This window comes from Lontra canadensis, unplaced genomic scaffold (genome assembly GCF_010015895.1).
Source record: "Lontra canadensis isolate GAN:19392208 unplaced genomic scaffold, GSC_riverotter_1.0 scaffold28, whole genome shotgun sequence".
Lineage (NCBI taxonomy): Eukaryota > Metazoa > Chordata > Mammalia > Carnivora > Mustelidae > Lontra > Lontra canadensis.
The window spans coordinates 17,697,914-17,717,050 of record NW_022631022.1 but is presented as its reverse complement, the minus strand read 5'-3'; the positions used below and the strand labels follow the sequence as shown (position 1 = coordinate 17,717,050).

Genomic DNA, 19,137 nt, shown 5'->3' with positions numbered 1-19,137 from the left:
ACAAAGTTTACACTGGCCGAGGGCTTGGACAAGTGCAAAGTGCTCTTCCTGTGTCAATTGGTGGCTCTCTAGGGCAGGGACAGCCCTACTCTGGCCAAGCCCTAGCCAAGCTTAGCCCACATGCATGGGGTTGGTGGCAGCACTGAGCTCCAGTGACCCAGGAAAATACAACAGTGAGAGAATGTGGATCATTTCTAGACACTTGCTCTGTGTTTCTGAACTGTCTTCAGTGACTTTCCCTGTCATTAGTTTACCTTCTTTATCTCCCTCTGGTCATTAAAGTGATGAACCCTGTAGTGATACAAATCACTACTTTTTCCTCTCTTCACTGTCTGCCCAAGTTAGGAAATTTTAGCAGCACTAGACCACCTGGATCAGGGCGGTGAGGGCTGCTCTGCTCCTTGCCAACCTTCAAGCCCCTCCTAGTTGGAGAGGAAGGAAGAAGGGGCTTATCTGATTGAGAAGAGCCTGACATGCCCTCAGGCAGGCCCACATCTGAGTGGGTGGGATTCTTCTGCCTTAAAAATAGAGAAAGAGAGTCAGGACACAAAAACTGCTTTCCAAGAGCAGGTCTGGAAGGTTGCTCTCCAGTCTCTGTTCTCTCTGAGACTAGGTCTATGAGGCAGAATTTGGTTCTCCAGACAACGGCCAGTAGACTGTCCTTCCCCAAGGCAAGGGCCCCAAACCTGGATCTGGAAGGAGAGAGCAGGAAGGCCCATTTTAGACACGAGTTTAAGCGGCATTCTCTGCTTGGTTTGGAGAATGCCAACCAAGTAAAGGTTTGGGAGAGGAAACTCTGGGAGTTGGCAGGCATCCCCTTAATAAAGCTGTGATCTTCATCTGATGTTTTGGCTGTGTTTCAAATTGATCAAAACCTAGAGAGGGGGAATGTTATTGGTAACCCAAACTTCTGGCATTAGGTTTTGAGGTGCTTTTGAAGTGGAATTCACTTGAAATTCCCTTATTTTCCAGAACGAGCAAAATTTAATTCTACTCATAACATCGTAACTATTAACAGACACATTTCAAATGATGGAGAAAGAACATACTGTACATATGAGAAGTTACTAGATTTGCACCTAACACTGACAGGATGGAAGTTAATTTTCATTTAATAAGGACGAACAGTATTTGTTCCACTCCTTGAAACTGTTCAATAATGCTATTTCCTAAGATTTCCAAACTGGGGACGTGTTTATCTGGCAATCTATTTCTTTAAATGCACTGCGGTATTTAGGCTCATTTCCCGTTTTTTAGAGATGATGCATGCCTGTGCAGCCTCTTCTAATGTCCGTGTAATCCTCTGGGCAACTTGAGGTTTACAATGTACACAAAATTCACAGGGCTGTGAATGGCCCCAGCTGCCCCCACTGGCCCTGGATGCATTTCTTACTTTGGGCCACAACAGGAGTATGTATAAGATCTAATATGAGAATTATCTTACGGCTGCCCTACAGACCCTCCTAACCACAGAGTAACTGCAAGGGGAAGGCCACATCTCGTGTCTGAAAATCATCCCGAATGAGTTTTCCGTTCAGATTAGAAGATTAAAAAATAAACAAAATATGACTGAATCAAGATACAACTTGATGAAACAAGACATGGTTATGTGATTTGAGTTACTGTGTTTTTACGAAGAGGACACCTTACACCGAGCACTTATCAACTTAGGGAGAAAAAAATGGGGAGTGGTGAATTTTACAGAAATCAGTTTGAGTCAATAAGAGAAACGTTATGATACATAAACAACACAGAAAAATTCCAAATCCTTCTAGGCAGGGCAAGTCCTTCGCATTTCAGCTTGCCAACTCTGGGAATGCTTTCCACCTGGGGCTCGAGCCTCATCTCTCACCTGTGGAATTGGCCCTGTCTGAAAGGGACAGGGATGTGCCAACGGGCCACGGGCTGCCCGGGTGGTAGAGATGACTGCGAGCTGGAGAAGCGAGGCTGCTGGAGTGGAAATGATGGTGAGGGTTATCGAGGGGATGGATGGGATGGGCACTAATCACAGCTGTGGATGAACACAAGACAGAGAAGTGCTTAACGTGCTTGCACAGACACACACAAGTCACAGTCCCAGAGCAAAGCCACCCCTGCCCCTCCCACACAGTACAACCATTCCCTTGGCTTCTGGGGGGCAGCTGGCTGGTGTGAACAATTAGCCATGGATTTTATTATTATTTTTTTTAATCAACATGCTCCTAAGCACGTATCTATCTATCTATACACACACACACACACACACACAAAGAAAAAAAAAACCTCTGAGGAATACACACTAAAATGTTAATGGGATTATCTTGGGGGATAGCATGGTCAGGAGTTAAAAAAAAAACTTCTCTTGGTTTATTTGTATTTCCAATTCCTCTACAATAAACATGGATTACATGAGTTATTAAAAATATCTATTTGAATATGTTACAAAATATAAATCCATAAACAAACAAATGATGGTTTAGGTTTCTATCATTTTTTTCTCCTGCTAAAAAAATAAAAAGTTTCTTTTCCTTCGAGTATATTCCTAATACGTTCTGTTTTTTTCTTATTGTTGAATGAGGCATGCAATAGGTATTTAGGCTGAATGGACAAGTTTAACCAGTTTAATCAGTTAATCAGTTTTTCCTATCTTAAAAGGAACATAAATAGAACTGAACTCGTCTAGCATGAAAAGCATGAAACACAGGTCTATGGCACCGTCTCTGAACTGCTTCTAGTCTGGGAGCTCGGCCACATCCATTCACATTTTAAAATATAAACGGTTCTTTCCTAATTGCGTCCTTCCTTCCCACATTGGCTAAGGAATTAAATTTGCTGCATTTTGCTAACGAATCCAAATTTCCACACAGATATTCCATATATAACTTTCTATGAAGACAAAACACTCCTTTAATGAGGCTTCATTATCGATCCTAGAGATGCAAACAAAATCAGAAGCGCAGTTGGGGCTTCTCTTAGGTACGCCCTTAGAGTAGTTTTAGAAACAGAACGTTTAAGACCAGCAGGACAGCTCTAAACCTCTCAAAGAGGCAAAGAGGTGGGGCTGACTAGGAACACAGGGAACCTTTTTTTCCTCTAAGCAAGGGCTTCACGAACTGTGATAAAACTTAATTAGCCTTTGGAGTCTATTAAAAGTCTCTGTCACCAAGGATCTCCGTAGATCTTTGTGGGGCCACTCAACATTACTCTAGTGAAGGAAAATTCTAGACACTTTTATTCTCCAGCTATTTCTTGCCCTGGCCACTTGCCAGACAGGCAGATGGCACAAGCAACCACGGGCCCTGGAGTGTTACTGCTCCTTCCCTCCTTAAGGTTTGGGGAAAAAAACAGGGGCAGAAGTTCCCGGCACTCAGAGGCCAGAAGGCTCAGGTGGTCCTTAGGAACCAAACCCAACTTGGAAAAGCCAGCAGAGGAGATTCAGGGTAATCTGGGAGGCAGCACCTCCTTTAGGGGAAGAGAGGTGGTCTTCTGAAGCAGGAAGCTTCAGCATCAGTATTTTGTAGAATTAAGGCCAGGGGGAACAGAAGAAACCTCCTGACTTTTACCTAGGAAGTACAACTTGAGAAGCATTCTCAGTATGACTCAGAAAGTCACAGAAGTGACTTTCTCTTTTTAAAGGCATTTCCAGTCTTTCCAAATTGGGTATATAAAAAAGAAGACAATGTGAAAGCTCCTCCCTAGAACACAGCCAGCAATCACTAGCTGTCAGTTGCCTTGGGTTCTGGCGCTTCTGAGCAAGGCCTTGTACAAGGCTGACTGAACCTCCGTCCAGTGTAGCCAAGTGCTTCCCAGCAGCGCTCAGCTGCTGAAGGCCAGGTGGGTGGCTAGTGAGACAGACTCCAGAGGAACCCAGCCTGAGAAAAAGGACTGGAGCCAGGTGGGGAAAAGGAGATCTCACAAGCATATTGGAATACCTGTTTTCAGAATCCTGAATTAAAGAATCCACTCACTCTCCCACCTACCAAGGCACAAATTAAATAATACTGTATTACTTATGGGTACTCCTTGCCCATCCCCCAAAAAAGAAAAAGAAAAAAATAAAAACTGATACCAACTGGTACAACATCTTTTCTCCTTAACGTTTAAAAAGAAGCCAGTTCAGGTAAAACCAAAATCTTGTACGAAACAAACAAGCAGTCCCGCTATCATCCTGCTATACATCAAACACAACTGCAATGGGTTTATCCTTTTCAGACACTTACATTTTTAGACCTGGGACCCCAGTCACGGCACCTCTCATAAGAGGGAAACCATGATTTATTTTCCCTGCATGCTTCCAAGTTCAGGCCCTTCTTTTTTCATTATGGTCCCTACTTTGTGCAGAAATGACCTGCTAATCAATCAGTCCTTTCTCTTCCAAAGCTGACTTTTAGAATCTAGCATCTACATGTCTGTGCACAGTGAGTGTGACAGTGTGTGTGCATTTACACACCTGGATGTTTCACCAGTTTCCAAGTATAGGGAGCCATGGTTTACTTCTTTTGTGTGTAGGGTATCTGTGACTATTTAAATCTCTATGTCACTGTTGACAGAGAGGTCGCTGAGAGTTCTGAAATGGGACATCTTAAGAAATGAATAAAAAACTCAAAAGCTCATTTAGGTTAAACTGAAAAGTGATAGAGTGGATGCTTTCAGGATTTGAATCTAGGTGTCTTGACTGCTTACTGGGTATCTGTTCAGCTTACAACAAATACTTCTGATACAGAACTGGAAAAACTTGTTATCAGTAGGTAGGTGGCTTTTTCACTGTAGGATGGCACAGGGGACCCTCACCTGAAAGCCCCACCGTGCTAGTCGGTCTGAACGGCCTCCCTACCTTGAAAACAGTGACAAGGGAGAAGACACAGTAGTGTGAACAAAAGCATTGGTTTGTTCCATTGTTTTTTGGTTTGCAAACTTACTTTGAATTTCAAATATTATTAAAGGAGGCCGAGTAACTTTTATGCTTATCAAAGTGAGGCATGGTCAATTAAGGTTGACAAATTTTGTTTCAAAAACTCTGTTCTGTAAACTTAAAAATCCTCTAAAATATAAAGTCAATTAATTAAAAAAATGACAGGTGTCCATCAACACTGAATGTGTATCAGGAAGTCTAAGGAATACTGTGACATCCGGCTATCCTTAGCTCCAGCCTGGAATGACCCTTCTCCATCCTCCTATACAGATGCTGTGCTTACTGTTAGGGAGACTGGTTACTTCTCTGCTCCTGGGAGACTGGGGTAGTTGGCTTTTTAGCTTATTTATCTCAAGAAAGATATAAATTGCAAAATACGAAAGTGTCTGGTATTTCTTGCCAAGGTGCCAAAGCCTCAGTGGGTCATCTTTTGTGTCAGGATCACATGAAATCAAAGACATCATTTCTAGTGGCTCCCCGGGACAACTGGGTAGACTGGCAGCACAAGGGAAGTGAGAGGTTTTCACTTACGCTGGGGTGGCTGGGAGTCAAAGGGCATCATCATTTTTGGTCTCATTCCCCGCCTTCCAGCCAGTGTAGACATGCTGTCCTCTGATTCATGCCCTAGACAGCAAATATGGAGGTTAGTTATAAGCGTGTGTCCCGGGCCACTAAGCAGCCTCAGGGGTAAAACACTCCCAGTGGAGGGGTCAGAACTCGCAAACAATATAATGGGGACAAGGTGCTTCTGCAGGAAGTGAAAAACGAGGAAAACGATCAGGAGCCCATTAGAGGAGTCTCTGCTGGGAGTCCGTGCAGCTGGTGCGACGTCGCCTACCACGCTTCGGTCTGGAGTTGGAGTGTCCAGACCAACCGCTACAAAGAGAGGCAGACAGACTCTCAAGGAAGGGAGACGATGAAATGCACAGACAGAGGTGAGGCTGTCTCAAGTGCTTCCGTGTCAAGTTGCTGGCACCTGAGAAGAGACCTAACGGATCTAGAAGGCTGTCTCATCTGGGCACGGGACCTCTCCCCAGTTACAAGCTATGTTTTTCCCAACTATCTATTCTTTATCAGATGTTGACCAAATCCCATGATACACATTTCTTTAAACCTAACCTCACATAGGAATCGCCGAATTCAGGCAACTGTAGGAAATGGAAAATGATTTAAATGGAAATAGTTCTCCCACATTTGGGGACAACCTGCACCTCTGTAAGAATTCCGCCTTTGATGGATGTTGCTGTCCATGGAATTGTCAACTGGTGTGATATCTTGAGAGTTACGAGGAATTGGAGTATCAGTCATGATGGGGTTTGGGTCTGGAGACTTATCGATGGGTTTCAGCTCCAGTCTCTCATGATGGATCCAGAGGTCCGGGGGTTTGACATCTTTGGAGTTCCCTTTGTACTTGTGGGAGCCGTTCACTGATTTGCAAGCAGCTCGCTTCCTAGGCAAAAATTTAAGAGGGTTTTTTTTTTTTTTTTTAAGATTTTATTTATTTGACACAGAGAGAGAGATCACAAGTAGGCAGAGAGGCAGGCAGAGAGAGAGGAGGAAGCAGATTCTCCACTGAGCAGAGAGCCCAATGCGGGGCTCAATCCCAGGACCCTGAGATCATGACCTGAGCCGAAGGTACAGGCTTTAACCCACTGAGCCACCCAGGTGCCCCGAGGGTTTCTTTTTTTTTTAAGTAACTCTTTTGAACTTATTTGTGAAAAGGCTTGAATGATTAAAACCGCCCTTCTGAGAGATGCCTTAAGCAAAGGCAGAAACTAAAAACACACATACAAAACAACAGAAGACGGGAAAGAAGTTTACTTTTGTGAACAGTAAAGGTATATCTGCTTTGTCCACACATATTTCAAGATACATACAAGGGCATATTTGACTACTGCATTGTGACTTTTTTTTTTTTTTAATTATCAACAGACTAGACAGCATTTTAAAATTAAGTTGTCTCTAAAGCAGGTTTCTCAACTTCCAATTAATATAGAGAGAACACTAATTAGAAATATAACATTGGAATAGAGGTGGAGTCTGTGCCTCATAAAAGAGGAAGGGAACATTTCAGGGAACCCAAATCTAAGACTACCAAATGGATAAAAATGAAGAATGGATGACAGCGCCTACTTTTCTGTGCCTTAATTTCTCTATTCACCAACTCACACTCACTTACCCACTCAATAAGCATTTATTAGGTACCCACTGTATGTCAGTCAATCCTTGTACTGGACTGCTATGCCCTCAGCATTTCTGGACAAGTGAGGAAGACAGATGTCGATCTAATTATTTTAAAATATTCTGAGCTTAATGAAATGCCAAGTGTTACAGTTATTTTTTAATAGTTGGTATAAGGTGGCTAGGACAAAGCTGGAGAAAGAAGTGACACTGAAGTTAAGACTTAAAGGAGGAAGGGAAGAAGATGCTTTGCAGGTAATTAAATCAGCTTATGTCAAAGCCTTGAAGCAGAACACAACAGCCTGGTATATCAGAGGGCCCGTAAGAAGTCCTGAGTGGCAGAAGCACAGTGAACAATGTGGAGAATGATGAAATGATGCTGCAAAGGTAGCCTAGATCATAAAGAGCTTTTGGAGACCTGCCAAGAGTTTGACTTCCATCTATGAGATGAGAAACCACTCTGTGGTTTTAAGCAGAAGAGTAAGAAGACCAATTCCAAGTTAAACAATTACTCCAACTGTGGTATGAAAAATGGATTTACGGGGTGGGGGAAAGAATAGGAGACTAGTTAGGATACTACTGCACCAGTCTTAGCCATGACTGACAGTGGTCTAGGACAGTGGAATGGAGAGAAGAGGCAGATGTGACATCTATTTTGGAGGCAGAAATGACAAGATTTGGTGAATAAATGATGTGGGGTGGGGTGGGGTGGGAGTAAAGAAGCAAGAGTTTGAGGCTAAGTCATTTACTAATATTGGAATTAATGGAGGTAGAAGCAGGATTGACAGAAAAGATTATAAATTCTGTCTTGAACATGGTGAGTGCCCCTGAGACATTCAAGAGAAAATGTAGAAGAGGCAACAGAGTGTGAAAGTCTGAGACTCAGAGAGAGGCTTTGGCCAGAGAGAGAAACACAGAAGTAACTGGAATGCAGACAGAAAATGAAGCCATGGGAGTAGATAGCACTGGGGGAGAGCATAGGAGAAGTAAGTCTAGGATCAGGTCCCGAGGAAGGGCTGATGCCTGGTTAGATAGGAGGAGATGTGAGAAAGAACATATAATCATGACATACAGGAGAAGAGAGTATTTCATGAAGGAAGGAGTAGCTGAGTTAAATACTGCTGAGAGATTAAGACAAGGACGAAAAAAATGTCTCCTGGCTTTAACAATGCGGAGGTCATCGGTCCTCAGCAAAAGCAATTCAGTGAAGTGGTAGGAGCAGAATCCAGATCGACAAGAAACAAAGCATCAGCAGGCAATGAAAGAATGCACGAGTATATACAGTAATCAAGAGATTCTGTGGTGATGGGAAGGATGGCTTTGTAATCAGCTAGTGGGGAGTAGAATATGGGTTGTAATTATAATGATTTAAGATAAAAGAGGTATAAGCACACTTACCCGTTGAAGAGACAAAGCCAAGAGAGTGAAAAGTTAGCTGTGTGGAGGGGAGAACAGCAAGTGTAAGTTCTTAGAAAGATGAGAGCCACTGAGATTCAGAGGGTTAATGGAGAACTGGCTTCCGGTAGGAGGAAGTACACTGAAGGAGGTTTTGGATCACGTGGTGGTACCTGGAGGTAGTTCTCATCTGCTAAGGGTGAGGTAGCTAATGAGGAATGTGTCGAGAAGCAATGAGGGGCTAGGCTGTAAATGCTCCGTCAGCTTTGAGTTTTAAGTATCCATAAGCAGCTACAATTGAAATGGGAGATACTTCCTCAGTGGGGAAAACAAGTATGAAGAAAAGCTCATACATATTTTTCAGTGGTTCATGGAATGGCTGGAAAGATGGTCATTGGGAGAGGGAGAGGAAAAGCCCCATGAAGACTCAACACAATTCTTCTAAGCAAAAGGACTCCAATCTATAGGATCTGCAGATTCAAAGTACAGAGCCTCTTACTACCTCCCTTTTCTACCTCTCAATCTGAAGACTAAGCGCTTCTCTAAATTTCCTTTTAAATCCCCAAAGCACTAAGGAATTCCATCACTTTGTTTTTTAGATTCTTTTAAATAAAGATATCAAGATTTCTGAAACTAGATATAAAACCAAGTCCATGAAAGTAGATACATTTGAAATGCGGAACAAAGAAGCCTGCAGACAAGTTCTAGAGTAGAAATAACATCATTGCTGACGTGGTTAAGGGAAACGGTTTTCCATATCAAAAGGAGACAGGAAGAGGTTTAAGAGGCAGTGACCAGAAAGTTTATAAAAGGAGCCCCCTGCTCCCTTGGAAAAGATGCAATGCAAGCTATGGTAAGCTATTTTGTTTGGGCAAAAGAAAAATTGAAAACCTCACAAAAACATACACAAAGTGACATAAAGCCATCTCCAGTGGCAATGACAGGACAGTCTGTACTTGTCCTCTATAATGAAAACAAACATATTTATTGTCATTAAACACATGCATTGTCTTGCCTTGGGCAAACCAAGTCTGAGGGATAATCATAAACACGGACGTGAACTTGTCTTTCTCTTTTATGGAGCAATATCTCCATCTTATCATCTTTTAGGATCCACCAATTAAAGTCATTTTATTGCCCACATATGTTTTTTGCTATTAGGGGTAACTCAGGAATCTTTTTATTTTTGGTATTCTGTCTCACTGGCCAGATGCTGTATGTGAGGTGAAAGTTGTCTAGGGTCAGGGATCCTCTTAAGTTTAGGAGCATAGGCTGTTATCAGACAGTCTTATAACTGAGTCACCTTGCTATCTGCTCTAGACAATTACAACTCTCAACATCCCAGAGGAGTTCAGGGCTCACGATCATTTGACCCCTCTGCTAATTTGATATGCCAATTATAAATGAGAATATCTTATTCACTAAATTAGTATTCTCCCTCCACTGTCCCTGCCAGTCCTAAGCTTCCACACTTGGTAGCCCTTCTTGAAAAAAATTTTTTTAAGGATTTTAAAATTTATTTTAGAAAGAAACTCAAGCAGACTCTGCACTGATTGTGGAGCCTGACGTGGGGTTCAGTCTCACGACCCTGAGATCATGACCTGAATTGAAATTAAGAGTCAGAGGCTCAACCATCTGAGACACCCACTCACCCCTTGAAAAATATTCTTAAACTTAGATGTAGAATAAGAGGTCTATGGTCCTCTTCCATTTCAGGTGGCATCTGTGCCGTGAAAAAGCCTGTAAGAATGTCCCTAAACTCCTGGGTGTCTGGCTCACCGTGTGCTTACACAAACAGCAGCTACCGGCAAGGCTGGACACGGTCCACTTCCCTCTCCAGACCTCTCCTCTCCTTGGTTCTGTGACTCAAGAGGTTGAGTTAAATGACCTCTATATGCCTTACTTGGCAACCTGCTCCTGGTTTCTGATGGGTCTGGCTGAGTGAAGACACAGGCAAGAGACTGGAGAGTAGCAGGTGTTTTTATCCTGTCCCCTCCCTGTAGCACTAGAAGCTGACAGAGGACACCTTCCTCCCACCACACCCAGCTCCTCTCAAGAAGCCCTTTCCTATTGCTTCAGACTTCTGAACATGGCTCTCTGTTCTTCAGGAAGACCTCTTGCCCTCTCAGGCCTAAGGGTGACAGTGGCCTATCATGGCTGCTGGTCCTTGAACATCTCTGCCTCATCTCCTAGCCCCACCTGTGACTCTGTAAATAGTCCCCTCATTAAACTTCCTTCCGCCGTTTTGAGTGTGCACCTTTTTCCTGCCAGAACACCAATACACATTTATAAGAAGAACCATTCTGCATTTCACTTACAAATATTTAAAACATCATTTTTCGTGCACAGTTAACCCTTGAACTACATGGGACTGAACAGTGGGGAGTCCGCTTACACGCAGACTTTTAAAAAAGTTTTTACTTAAATTCCAGTTAATATACATAATATACATAATAATGTAATACTAGTTTTGGGCGTACCATATAGTAATTCAACACATCCATACATCACCGGCTCCTCACAAGTGCCCTCCTTAATCCCCTTCACCTCCTTCACCCATCCCCCGCCCACCTCCCTTCTGGTAGCCTCAGTGTGTTCTCTGTAGTTAACAGTCTCTTTTTTGGTTTGCCTCTTTTTTTTCCCCCTTTGCCCATTTGTTTTGCTTAACTTCTACAAGAGTGAAAAATCACATGGTATTTGTCTTTCTCTGAATGACTTACTTCACTTAGCATAATACTCTCTAGCTCCATCCATGTAGTTGCAAATGGCAACATCTCCCTCTTTTTTATGGCTGCGTATTTCAGTGTGTGTGTATACACATACACACACACACACACACACACACACACACTCACTACATCTTCCATTTTTCCTCCTCATATCCAGGGTTAGAGTTGGGGCCAGCATGAGGGTATGTGCCTAATATCCTGCAATTCAGAGACCTCTCTAGAGGGTTACGGATCGGGGTTAGGGTTTGGGCTAGTGTATGTACCTGATACTCTATAGTTCAGAGATCTCGCCAGAGAATAAAACCCCAGACTTCTGCTTGGGCAGGAAGAGACATGCAGCCATCTACTGCTGAGGCAAGGAAGGGATTTGGGGCTCTAAATATGCTTTAAGAGGTACTCAATTTTTCTTTCTGTTTTTATCTTTACCTTTACATCCATTTTCAGAAATACCACCAATTCTTAAATATTTGGGGGTCTTCTCCAGAATAACTGGGCTGCTTCTCAGCTTTTCTTATCATGTGTTCAGGAACCCACTTTCCAGATCTAGGATTAGGGTTAATGCTTGGTATCCATGTGTGGACTATTTTTGATAAATACAGTATAGCACTGTAAATGTATTTTCTTATGATTTTCTTAATCACTCTTTTTTCTAGCTTTCTTTTTTGTAAGACTAAAAAAATATATATTTTGTCTATAATACATATATGTGATATATATATGATATATAGTATGTATTATATATAATATATAACATACAAAATAGGTGTTAATAGTTTATCAGTAAGGCTTTCAGTCAATAGTAGGCTACTCATAGTTAAATTCTGCAGAAGTCAAAATTTAAAATTTATATGTGGATTTTTGACTGCATGGGGGGGTGTCAGCATCCCTATCCCTACATTGTTCAAGGGTCAACTATACTGAATGTTTAATTTCTTTGTACAACTCCAAATACACAAGTCACAGAGGAACAAAAGAATAGATAACAAAAATCATGGGCCACATTTGGGGCTCCTTACTTTTTCTGGTGAGAGGTGGTGCGCCTGGTGCAAAAGACAGCAATGACCACAACCACCACAATGGTGACAACGCCAACAGAAACAATGATGACCAGCAGCATGCTACTGTCCAAGGGAGAGGTGGGGCTTCCATGCGGGCTGTTACTACCTGTAGAGGGAAAACCGGTATGTCTGTTAGAGTTCGAGAATTCAAAAAATGCATACACTCAGAGTACGGAAACTTCATGTGAGAGTCTCTGTAACACAGTCATCGCCTTGGATACAAGTGTCTCATGCAATCTACAGAGCCAAGGCTATGTACTACGTACAGTTCTTAACATAGCGCCTTGCACAAAGCTGGTGTTTAGTGATGGCTTCCTGAATTAAAGTAAACATTATACTTGGATAAATAAAGGGCCTGCCCCCCGCCTGGTATCTTATGTTATCTTATGCATAAATTTGTCTTATAAAGCACCATTTGTAAATCATTTAGATCATGACTTTCAAAAGCATTTAAAAAATGTACACTCAGAGAAAGCTAAGTTCTTTTCCACATTCAGATGTTTGAGATCACAAAAACTACTTGAAAAATACAGTCTGGGGAAAAAAAAAAGAAAAATACAGTTTGCTTTTATAAATATAGTCTTTGCAAAGTTAATTCTCTTAATCAGTTTCAGGAAAGAGTAGATCTGTACATATGCATTAGTTTGACAAATATTTACTGAGTAGTTACTATGTGCCAGGCATTGTTCTAGGTACTAAGGATGCAACAGTGTACAACAAAGATATGACTGCTGGTGTACAGGCAGAAAATAAATAAGAAATTATCAGTAATAACTACTAAGAAAAAAATAAAATGAGGGGATATGATACAGAGTGGGTGGCTATTTTAGACTGAGTAGTTGGAAAAAATTTCTCTGAGGAAATGGCATTTGAGCTGAGATTTGAGTGACAAGAAAGATCCCACCATGCGAAGATCTGGAGGAAGAATGTTCACGAGAGATGGAACAGCTAGGGGAAGGATCCTAAGGCAGGAATGAGCTTGGCATGTTCAGGGAAGAGAAAGGCAGCAGTGTTGCTCAAGCAAGGGGAGAGAAGCAAAGTTAGAGGGAAGAGAATGAGCAGGAAAAGACAGAGATGATTGTACAAAGGCCAGATCATTGAAGACCCTGAGGAAATTTAGCTTTTCTTCTTTTTCTTCCTGTTATTATTTCCTCGTTGCTTACAGGATGAGGGCCGTTTTGTAATCTAGCTGTATTCTAACTCTTGTTCTTCTATTTTCTGAAACACATTTCTTCCCTTCCCACCTCATTATAAAAGTCACACATGCTCATTTATAAAACATGGGAAATCCTACCACACGGTTCTGACTGCCATTGACAGCTGATGTCTTTCTTTCCAGCTATTCTCTCTCTCCTGTTTAACAGTCAGAGCTGCACAATAATGGATGAGCTGCCTTATCAAGTAATGGGTATTTAGTTTCTAGAAGTGTTTAAGAAGAATCTTTCTACAAGTCTGGGAGACTATGGAAGAAATTCCTAACATGAAGCTATGGCTTGGGAATCTGTGTTTTAGGAAAGCCCTTCAAGTGATTCTCAAATACAACCCTGGTTTATAAACTTTTTATCTAATTCAAGGTGTACTTATACTGGGAACCCCTTCCATAACTGCATTAGCTGACCTCCCAACTTCTGATCGTATGGCTTTTATAGGCTACATCCACACACAGTGCTAAAATCTGGGCTGATTTAGGAGGGCTTGAGAGCTTCTTCTTCTCCATTTGGTTTAATCGTTTTTATTCCTCATTTCTGAGAAAAAAAGTAAACAGATAGACAACTTAAATTGTACATACTGACCTTTAATAAAACATTTTTACATTTGGGAAAGACTACAGAACTAGGGGCCAATAAAGTTAGACCATACTGGGCCTTTAACTGAAAAGCTTTTATTAAGAACAGTGCCGAGTTACTGGGCATGGTGTGTGGTGGGGCAGGCCCTGCACTCAGAGCTGGGGAGCTGGGGCACGGGGGCCAGCGGAGGTGGTGGCGGCAGCTCTCCCCTGCCAGAGATGAATTCCCACTTAACTGTATCTGCCCTCTAGCTTCTGAGAGGACTGAAAGCTCCCATTGAAGAGAGGGTGAGAGCGACTGCCGAGGGAGCAGGTCCTGCCAGGGACATTATGACAGGCCATTTCTCAAGCCTCATACGGGCTACTGCAATAGCTGCTTAACCACTCTCTCTGACTTCATTATCTCAGCCCCAACTCTTTTTTCATTCACCAGAGTCATAACAGTCGGTACTCAACAAACGGAGATCACAGCTCACCCGTGGTACAAGGTGTCTTACACATGCTACGAGCAGGGTGAAACCCACATTTCGCAGCAGTGGTACCTGAGTTTCTGGAAGGCTGGTTCTAACCTCCCACCTGGTCTAATGGGACAATCTCCAGCCTACCTCCAGGCGGTGTGATCCCTGGAGAGAGCTGGCTGGTTTTGGCTGCCATGCATTTGCATGTGCTGTTGGTGCTTCCTGAAATGCTCAACACCCCCCACCCCGTGACATTTAGCCATCTTCCATGCATCCTTTCATATCTGGGTCAGACTTCCCCTCTTCTATGAAGCTTTCCCTTTCCAATTGCTTTGTTACTCACTGCTTTTTGCTCCCATACATAGCCTGTTACAAAGAACCTGAACCTTCATAAACATGGGTGAATGAATGACTATATAAATGAAAAACAAGGAAACAGCTGCTTTCCTCACAGCCTTGAATATTATACCATGGACTGCACATAAATACAACACACGCATCCTAGGAGGAAAAGCGCAGAGTCCTAGAACTCGGCCTAGGACTCAGATTCCCACATCTGGTACAGAACCCCAGGCCTTGTAGGCTGCGTGTGACAGTGGAAACGTCACAATCAGGAGTCGGAAGCCCTGGATTTGGTTCTAGGACTTCCTTAATTAGTGGGTGAGTTCAGGCACATTACTTCTCTACTGAGTCTCTCTTTTTTTTTTTATTAAAGATTTTTATTTTTATTTATTTATTAGACAGAGAGAGAGAGACCATAAGTAGGCAGAGAGGCAGGCAGAGAGAGAGAGGGAGAAGCAGGCTCCCCACTGAGCAGAGAGCCCGATGTGGGGCTCGATCCCAGGACCCTGCGATCATGACCGGAGCCAAAGGCAGAGGCTTAACCCACTGAGCCACCCAGGCGCCCCTCCACTGAATCTCTTAATGTGTAAAATGGGAATATCTGTTCTCTGTGCTTTACGGTGTTATGAGGATCAAATATAATTTCAGGTGTGAAAGTAACTTATAAATAGTGAAGTTCTGTAGAGAAGTAGGTGCCATCATTTAAGGAGTTAGAAGGCACCAGCTCTTAAGCGGGCTAGGAGAGTGGGAAGAATTTTTTAGAATTCCCAAATTAAAACACTGTGGTAAGCAGTGTGGAGAGAAAGTCATGAAGCATTTCTTTGGCTTATTCTAGGTGATAGATAATCCCATTAGAGGGTTTATTTTTGAGAACAAGATTCTAATTCTTTTCTAGAGGCAGGCAGTGGGCACAAAGGAAGACTCATTTGTTTACAACTAATCTTACTTTAAGTTGGGTATGTGGGGAAAACGATCTTATTTATGGATCTTATTTATGGATCCTTATTTATGGATAATGAATGGGTTTACAGTAGTTTAGCAGACTTTTGCCAAAAACTGCCTAAAGTTAATTCTACTAAATAAAAGAAAATAGGTTAACATGGCATAACCCACCACAGAGAAAACTATAAAAGACATTTTGAAATTCAAGCAAAACCATGTCATGCCCACAGTGGGGCAAAAAAGCTTTACCGCTCATTGGAGGTTTGTAGTCGGATCCTAGGTCTGGCAGCCGGCTTCCTTTTCCTGCAGACCCTGAGGCTGAAGGAGAAGAAATCATGTCAGTAATGACCCAAGCCATTGGTGGGATGAGTCCACTTCACAGCTAGTGAGTGTTTTCTACAAAAAAAAAAATATTTTCAGTCTACTCTGTCCATGAGGAAATTGAAGTAGCACATAAACAACAGGGCACAAAATGGGCTGTGCAAAGCAAACTAAGGTATAGCTTTCTATGCAATGAGGCATCTGAAAGGCTGACCCCCCTTGGGCCATGGCTGTATCTAGTGTGGAAACAGACTGCCACTTGCTGTTCACATGGTGGGAACACACCCATTTCTCTCACCCAGGAAAGTTCCTGCAAGACCACTCAGAGCACTTATGGCAAAAGTAGCTTCTCTCAGAAAAGGAATCAAGGGACCAGTTAGGCTGACTTCTGCATTATGGAAGTGGACTTTTCCAAAGGACCTGGCTATGTTGATCTCCTAGTAGGTGTCAGTAGTGTTTGGATTTTTCCCCCAAATTATAAAGCTGCCTTTTCCAATATAAGGATACCCTAAGAAGGAGCAGGAAGGTATGTGGACGTTCAAATCAGGTTCTTGGTTCCTGCTCAGTTACCCAAATACCCAAGGATGGAAAAACAAAGTCTTCCCTCTTGTTGCTCACCAAGACACCATCTCCTAATTCACTGTCCTAAAATACAATGAGTGAGGTTGCTGATCTTGGGCTTGGGACCACCTCAAAAACAGACTTCATAAAACACAAAGATCAGGTTTTTTTAGTAATTTGTATTCTTGGTCCTGAACTTTACTCTCCACATTTATAGGAAAAGTTGCTTGGGTAAAGCAAATAGAAGGAATCCTTTCCTAATACAGCAAAGGCATTCGTCAATCCAACGTTTGGATTCCTCCTGAAGAAAGTGTGAAAGAACTGTGAAGTCAAAGCTGCTCACGGTTAACAGAGCACACTGCCTGCACTTGAATACTGGTCTACCACGTACTTGACTTTCGGCAAGTTATTCATTATTCTTGAGTCTCAGTTTCTTCATCGCAGAACAGCAATGATAATGGCATCTACTTCACAAAACTGTGTTGAAGATTAAATGGAAATTTACTCCTATAAAATATTCTGAATACTGCCTGATAACACAGCAAATGTTCAACAAATGTTAGCTATTTCACATATATAATAAAGTTTTAGGGAAGAACATCACCTTTCCCTTTGCAGAGGCACAGAGCATGAAGCTTCAGAAAACACTTATAATTATTTCTACAAATAAAGCTTTACTAGAAATATACAAATTAGATGCGTTTCTATAAAACATTACAGCTAATGTCATATCAGAGTTGGACTAAATGAAAAATTAAAATCTGAACATTTCTGTATATAGTTCACTTAACAGAATAAATACAGAGATGAAAACAATGTTTTGTTTCCAGAAGTTCAAAACTCCCAAAGGAACAGAAGTTCTGTACCCAAAAGGGCATATTAAACTCAGTCCCTGATCCTTTTTCTGTTGTCCATACTTGTTCCTTCATCCCCTGACTTCCGTGGCCGTGACTGCTCCCAAATGGTACACACCGTATGTTAGAGGTCTAGCTGCTCTTTTCACTGGGATGAAGTCTAGCTGGAGGAGATGGCTTAGCCCCCGTGAGGCTCTTCAGACTTAAGTGTGCTTACTTTTCAGGGAGCCCACACGTGAGCCCAACTATCCAGAGTATCATGTTATGTAAATAATTGTCAAAGAGTGTATTTTGCCAATAAAATGGTTGGTTTAATTCCCCTATTTCCCAGTATTTTTTCTTTTAAATATAACCTATGAATAGAAATTCCAAGGATTAACCAAACACCAAAAAGAACTACAGGTAAAGAATTTTAAAGGCCAGAGGAGTGGCACAAGCAAGACTCTGGCTTATTCAGTGGGGATAAGAGTGGGGGAGAACGATGAGCACATTTGTACTCCGCGTGCACACAGTATAGTTACTTTCCTGTTCTCACACTTAAGTCAAAATGTCCACCATCATTAGGGTGCCTTACGCATACACACATCCAGCATACAACAAAAGACTCACTGAGTGCAAATACATTTCCAAAGCCCTGAAACATGCCTCAAGTCTGACTCTTCCTTGCCATTAACAAGATCCAAAGACGACTTCTTTCTTCTTCTTCTTTTTAAAAAATCTTTTACTAAAGGATTTTATTAAGTAATCTCTACATTTAATGTAGGACTCAAATTCACAACCCCCAGATCAAGAATCGCATGGTCCACCAACTGAGCCAGCCAGGCACCCCAAGACTTTTTATTTCTAAAAACTACTCTTAAACCTTGAAAGCAACCGTCAACTTTACTTCCACTGCTCTCAGTGTTGAGAACAGATACCAACTTTAGCTGACTCCTCAGAGATGAAAACCACAGTCCAGTTACCCCTTCACCATCTCAATAACAGTGGGAAAACTATGCTGACAGACAATTTCGAGAATGGTGACACTCAGGCCTACACTTTCTAACTTTCCATTTTAAATTGTTCCTATCTCTTTTAAAATGAGCAGATATATTTAAGGGAAGAAACAGAAAAAGAGCTCTGAGTTAAGCTTATTTAACAGAATAAATAGTACTAATTCTGTCACAGATTATCACACAATTCAGTAGGGTAAATGTGTAGATTCTTGGTCGGGGTGGGGGAGGAAAATAGGGTATTTGCGGAATTTGATTACCACTTTTCATCTAGAGATACTAATACTAGAGATACTAGAGATACTCTAAAAATCATCCTAGATGCTACGAGTATGACAAACTGGTATGCTTGCTGTCATACTGGTCTAAATGCCTATCATGGTTACAGAATTTCAATATCATAGCACAGAGGACAAAGGGACCCACACTTAAGGCCAATCTCCTACAGATGCAGAACTCCATTTACTCTCCTCAGTTTCCCCCTATTTAGCTCCTAAGTCAATTCCCAGCTTTTCAGATACCCCAAGTGCCACAAACATGGACTCAACTCCACTTTGGCCAATGAATAATGTGGATTTTAACACACAGTACTGATTTTCAGGGGGAAAAAAAAAGAAACAAAAACAC

At 42.0% G+C, this 19,137-nt stretch overlaps 1 protein-coding gene across 8 annotated transcripts in view; it reads right to left on the bottom strand.

The window, feature by feature from the left end:
- The window catches only part of NEO1 (neogenin 1), a 233,126-nt gene that overhangs the window by 5,626 nt on the left and 208,363 nt on the right, over nt 1-19,137 (bottom strand). For 6 of the 8 annotated variants that reach the window (XM_032864999.1, XM_032865000.1, XM_032865001.1 and 3 more), the window contains 5 exons: nt 16,032-16,100; nt 12,213-12,360; nt 6,103-6,341; nt 5,423-5,515; nt 1,853-2,011 (listed from right to left, as the gene is read on the bottom strand). In XM_032864999.1, coding sequence (XP_032720890.1) covers nt 1,853-2,011; nt 5,423-5,515; nt 6,103-6,341; nt 12,213-12,360; nt 16,032-16,100 — 708 coding nt within the window. The remainder of the gene's footprint in view (nt 1-1,852; nt 2,012-5,422; nt 5,516-6,102; nt 6,342-12,212; nt 12,361-16,031; nt 16,101-19,137) is intronic. The other 2 variants (XM_032865005.1, XM_032865006.1) reach the window with 1 other exon arrangement.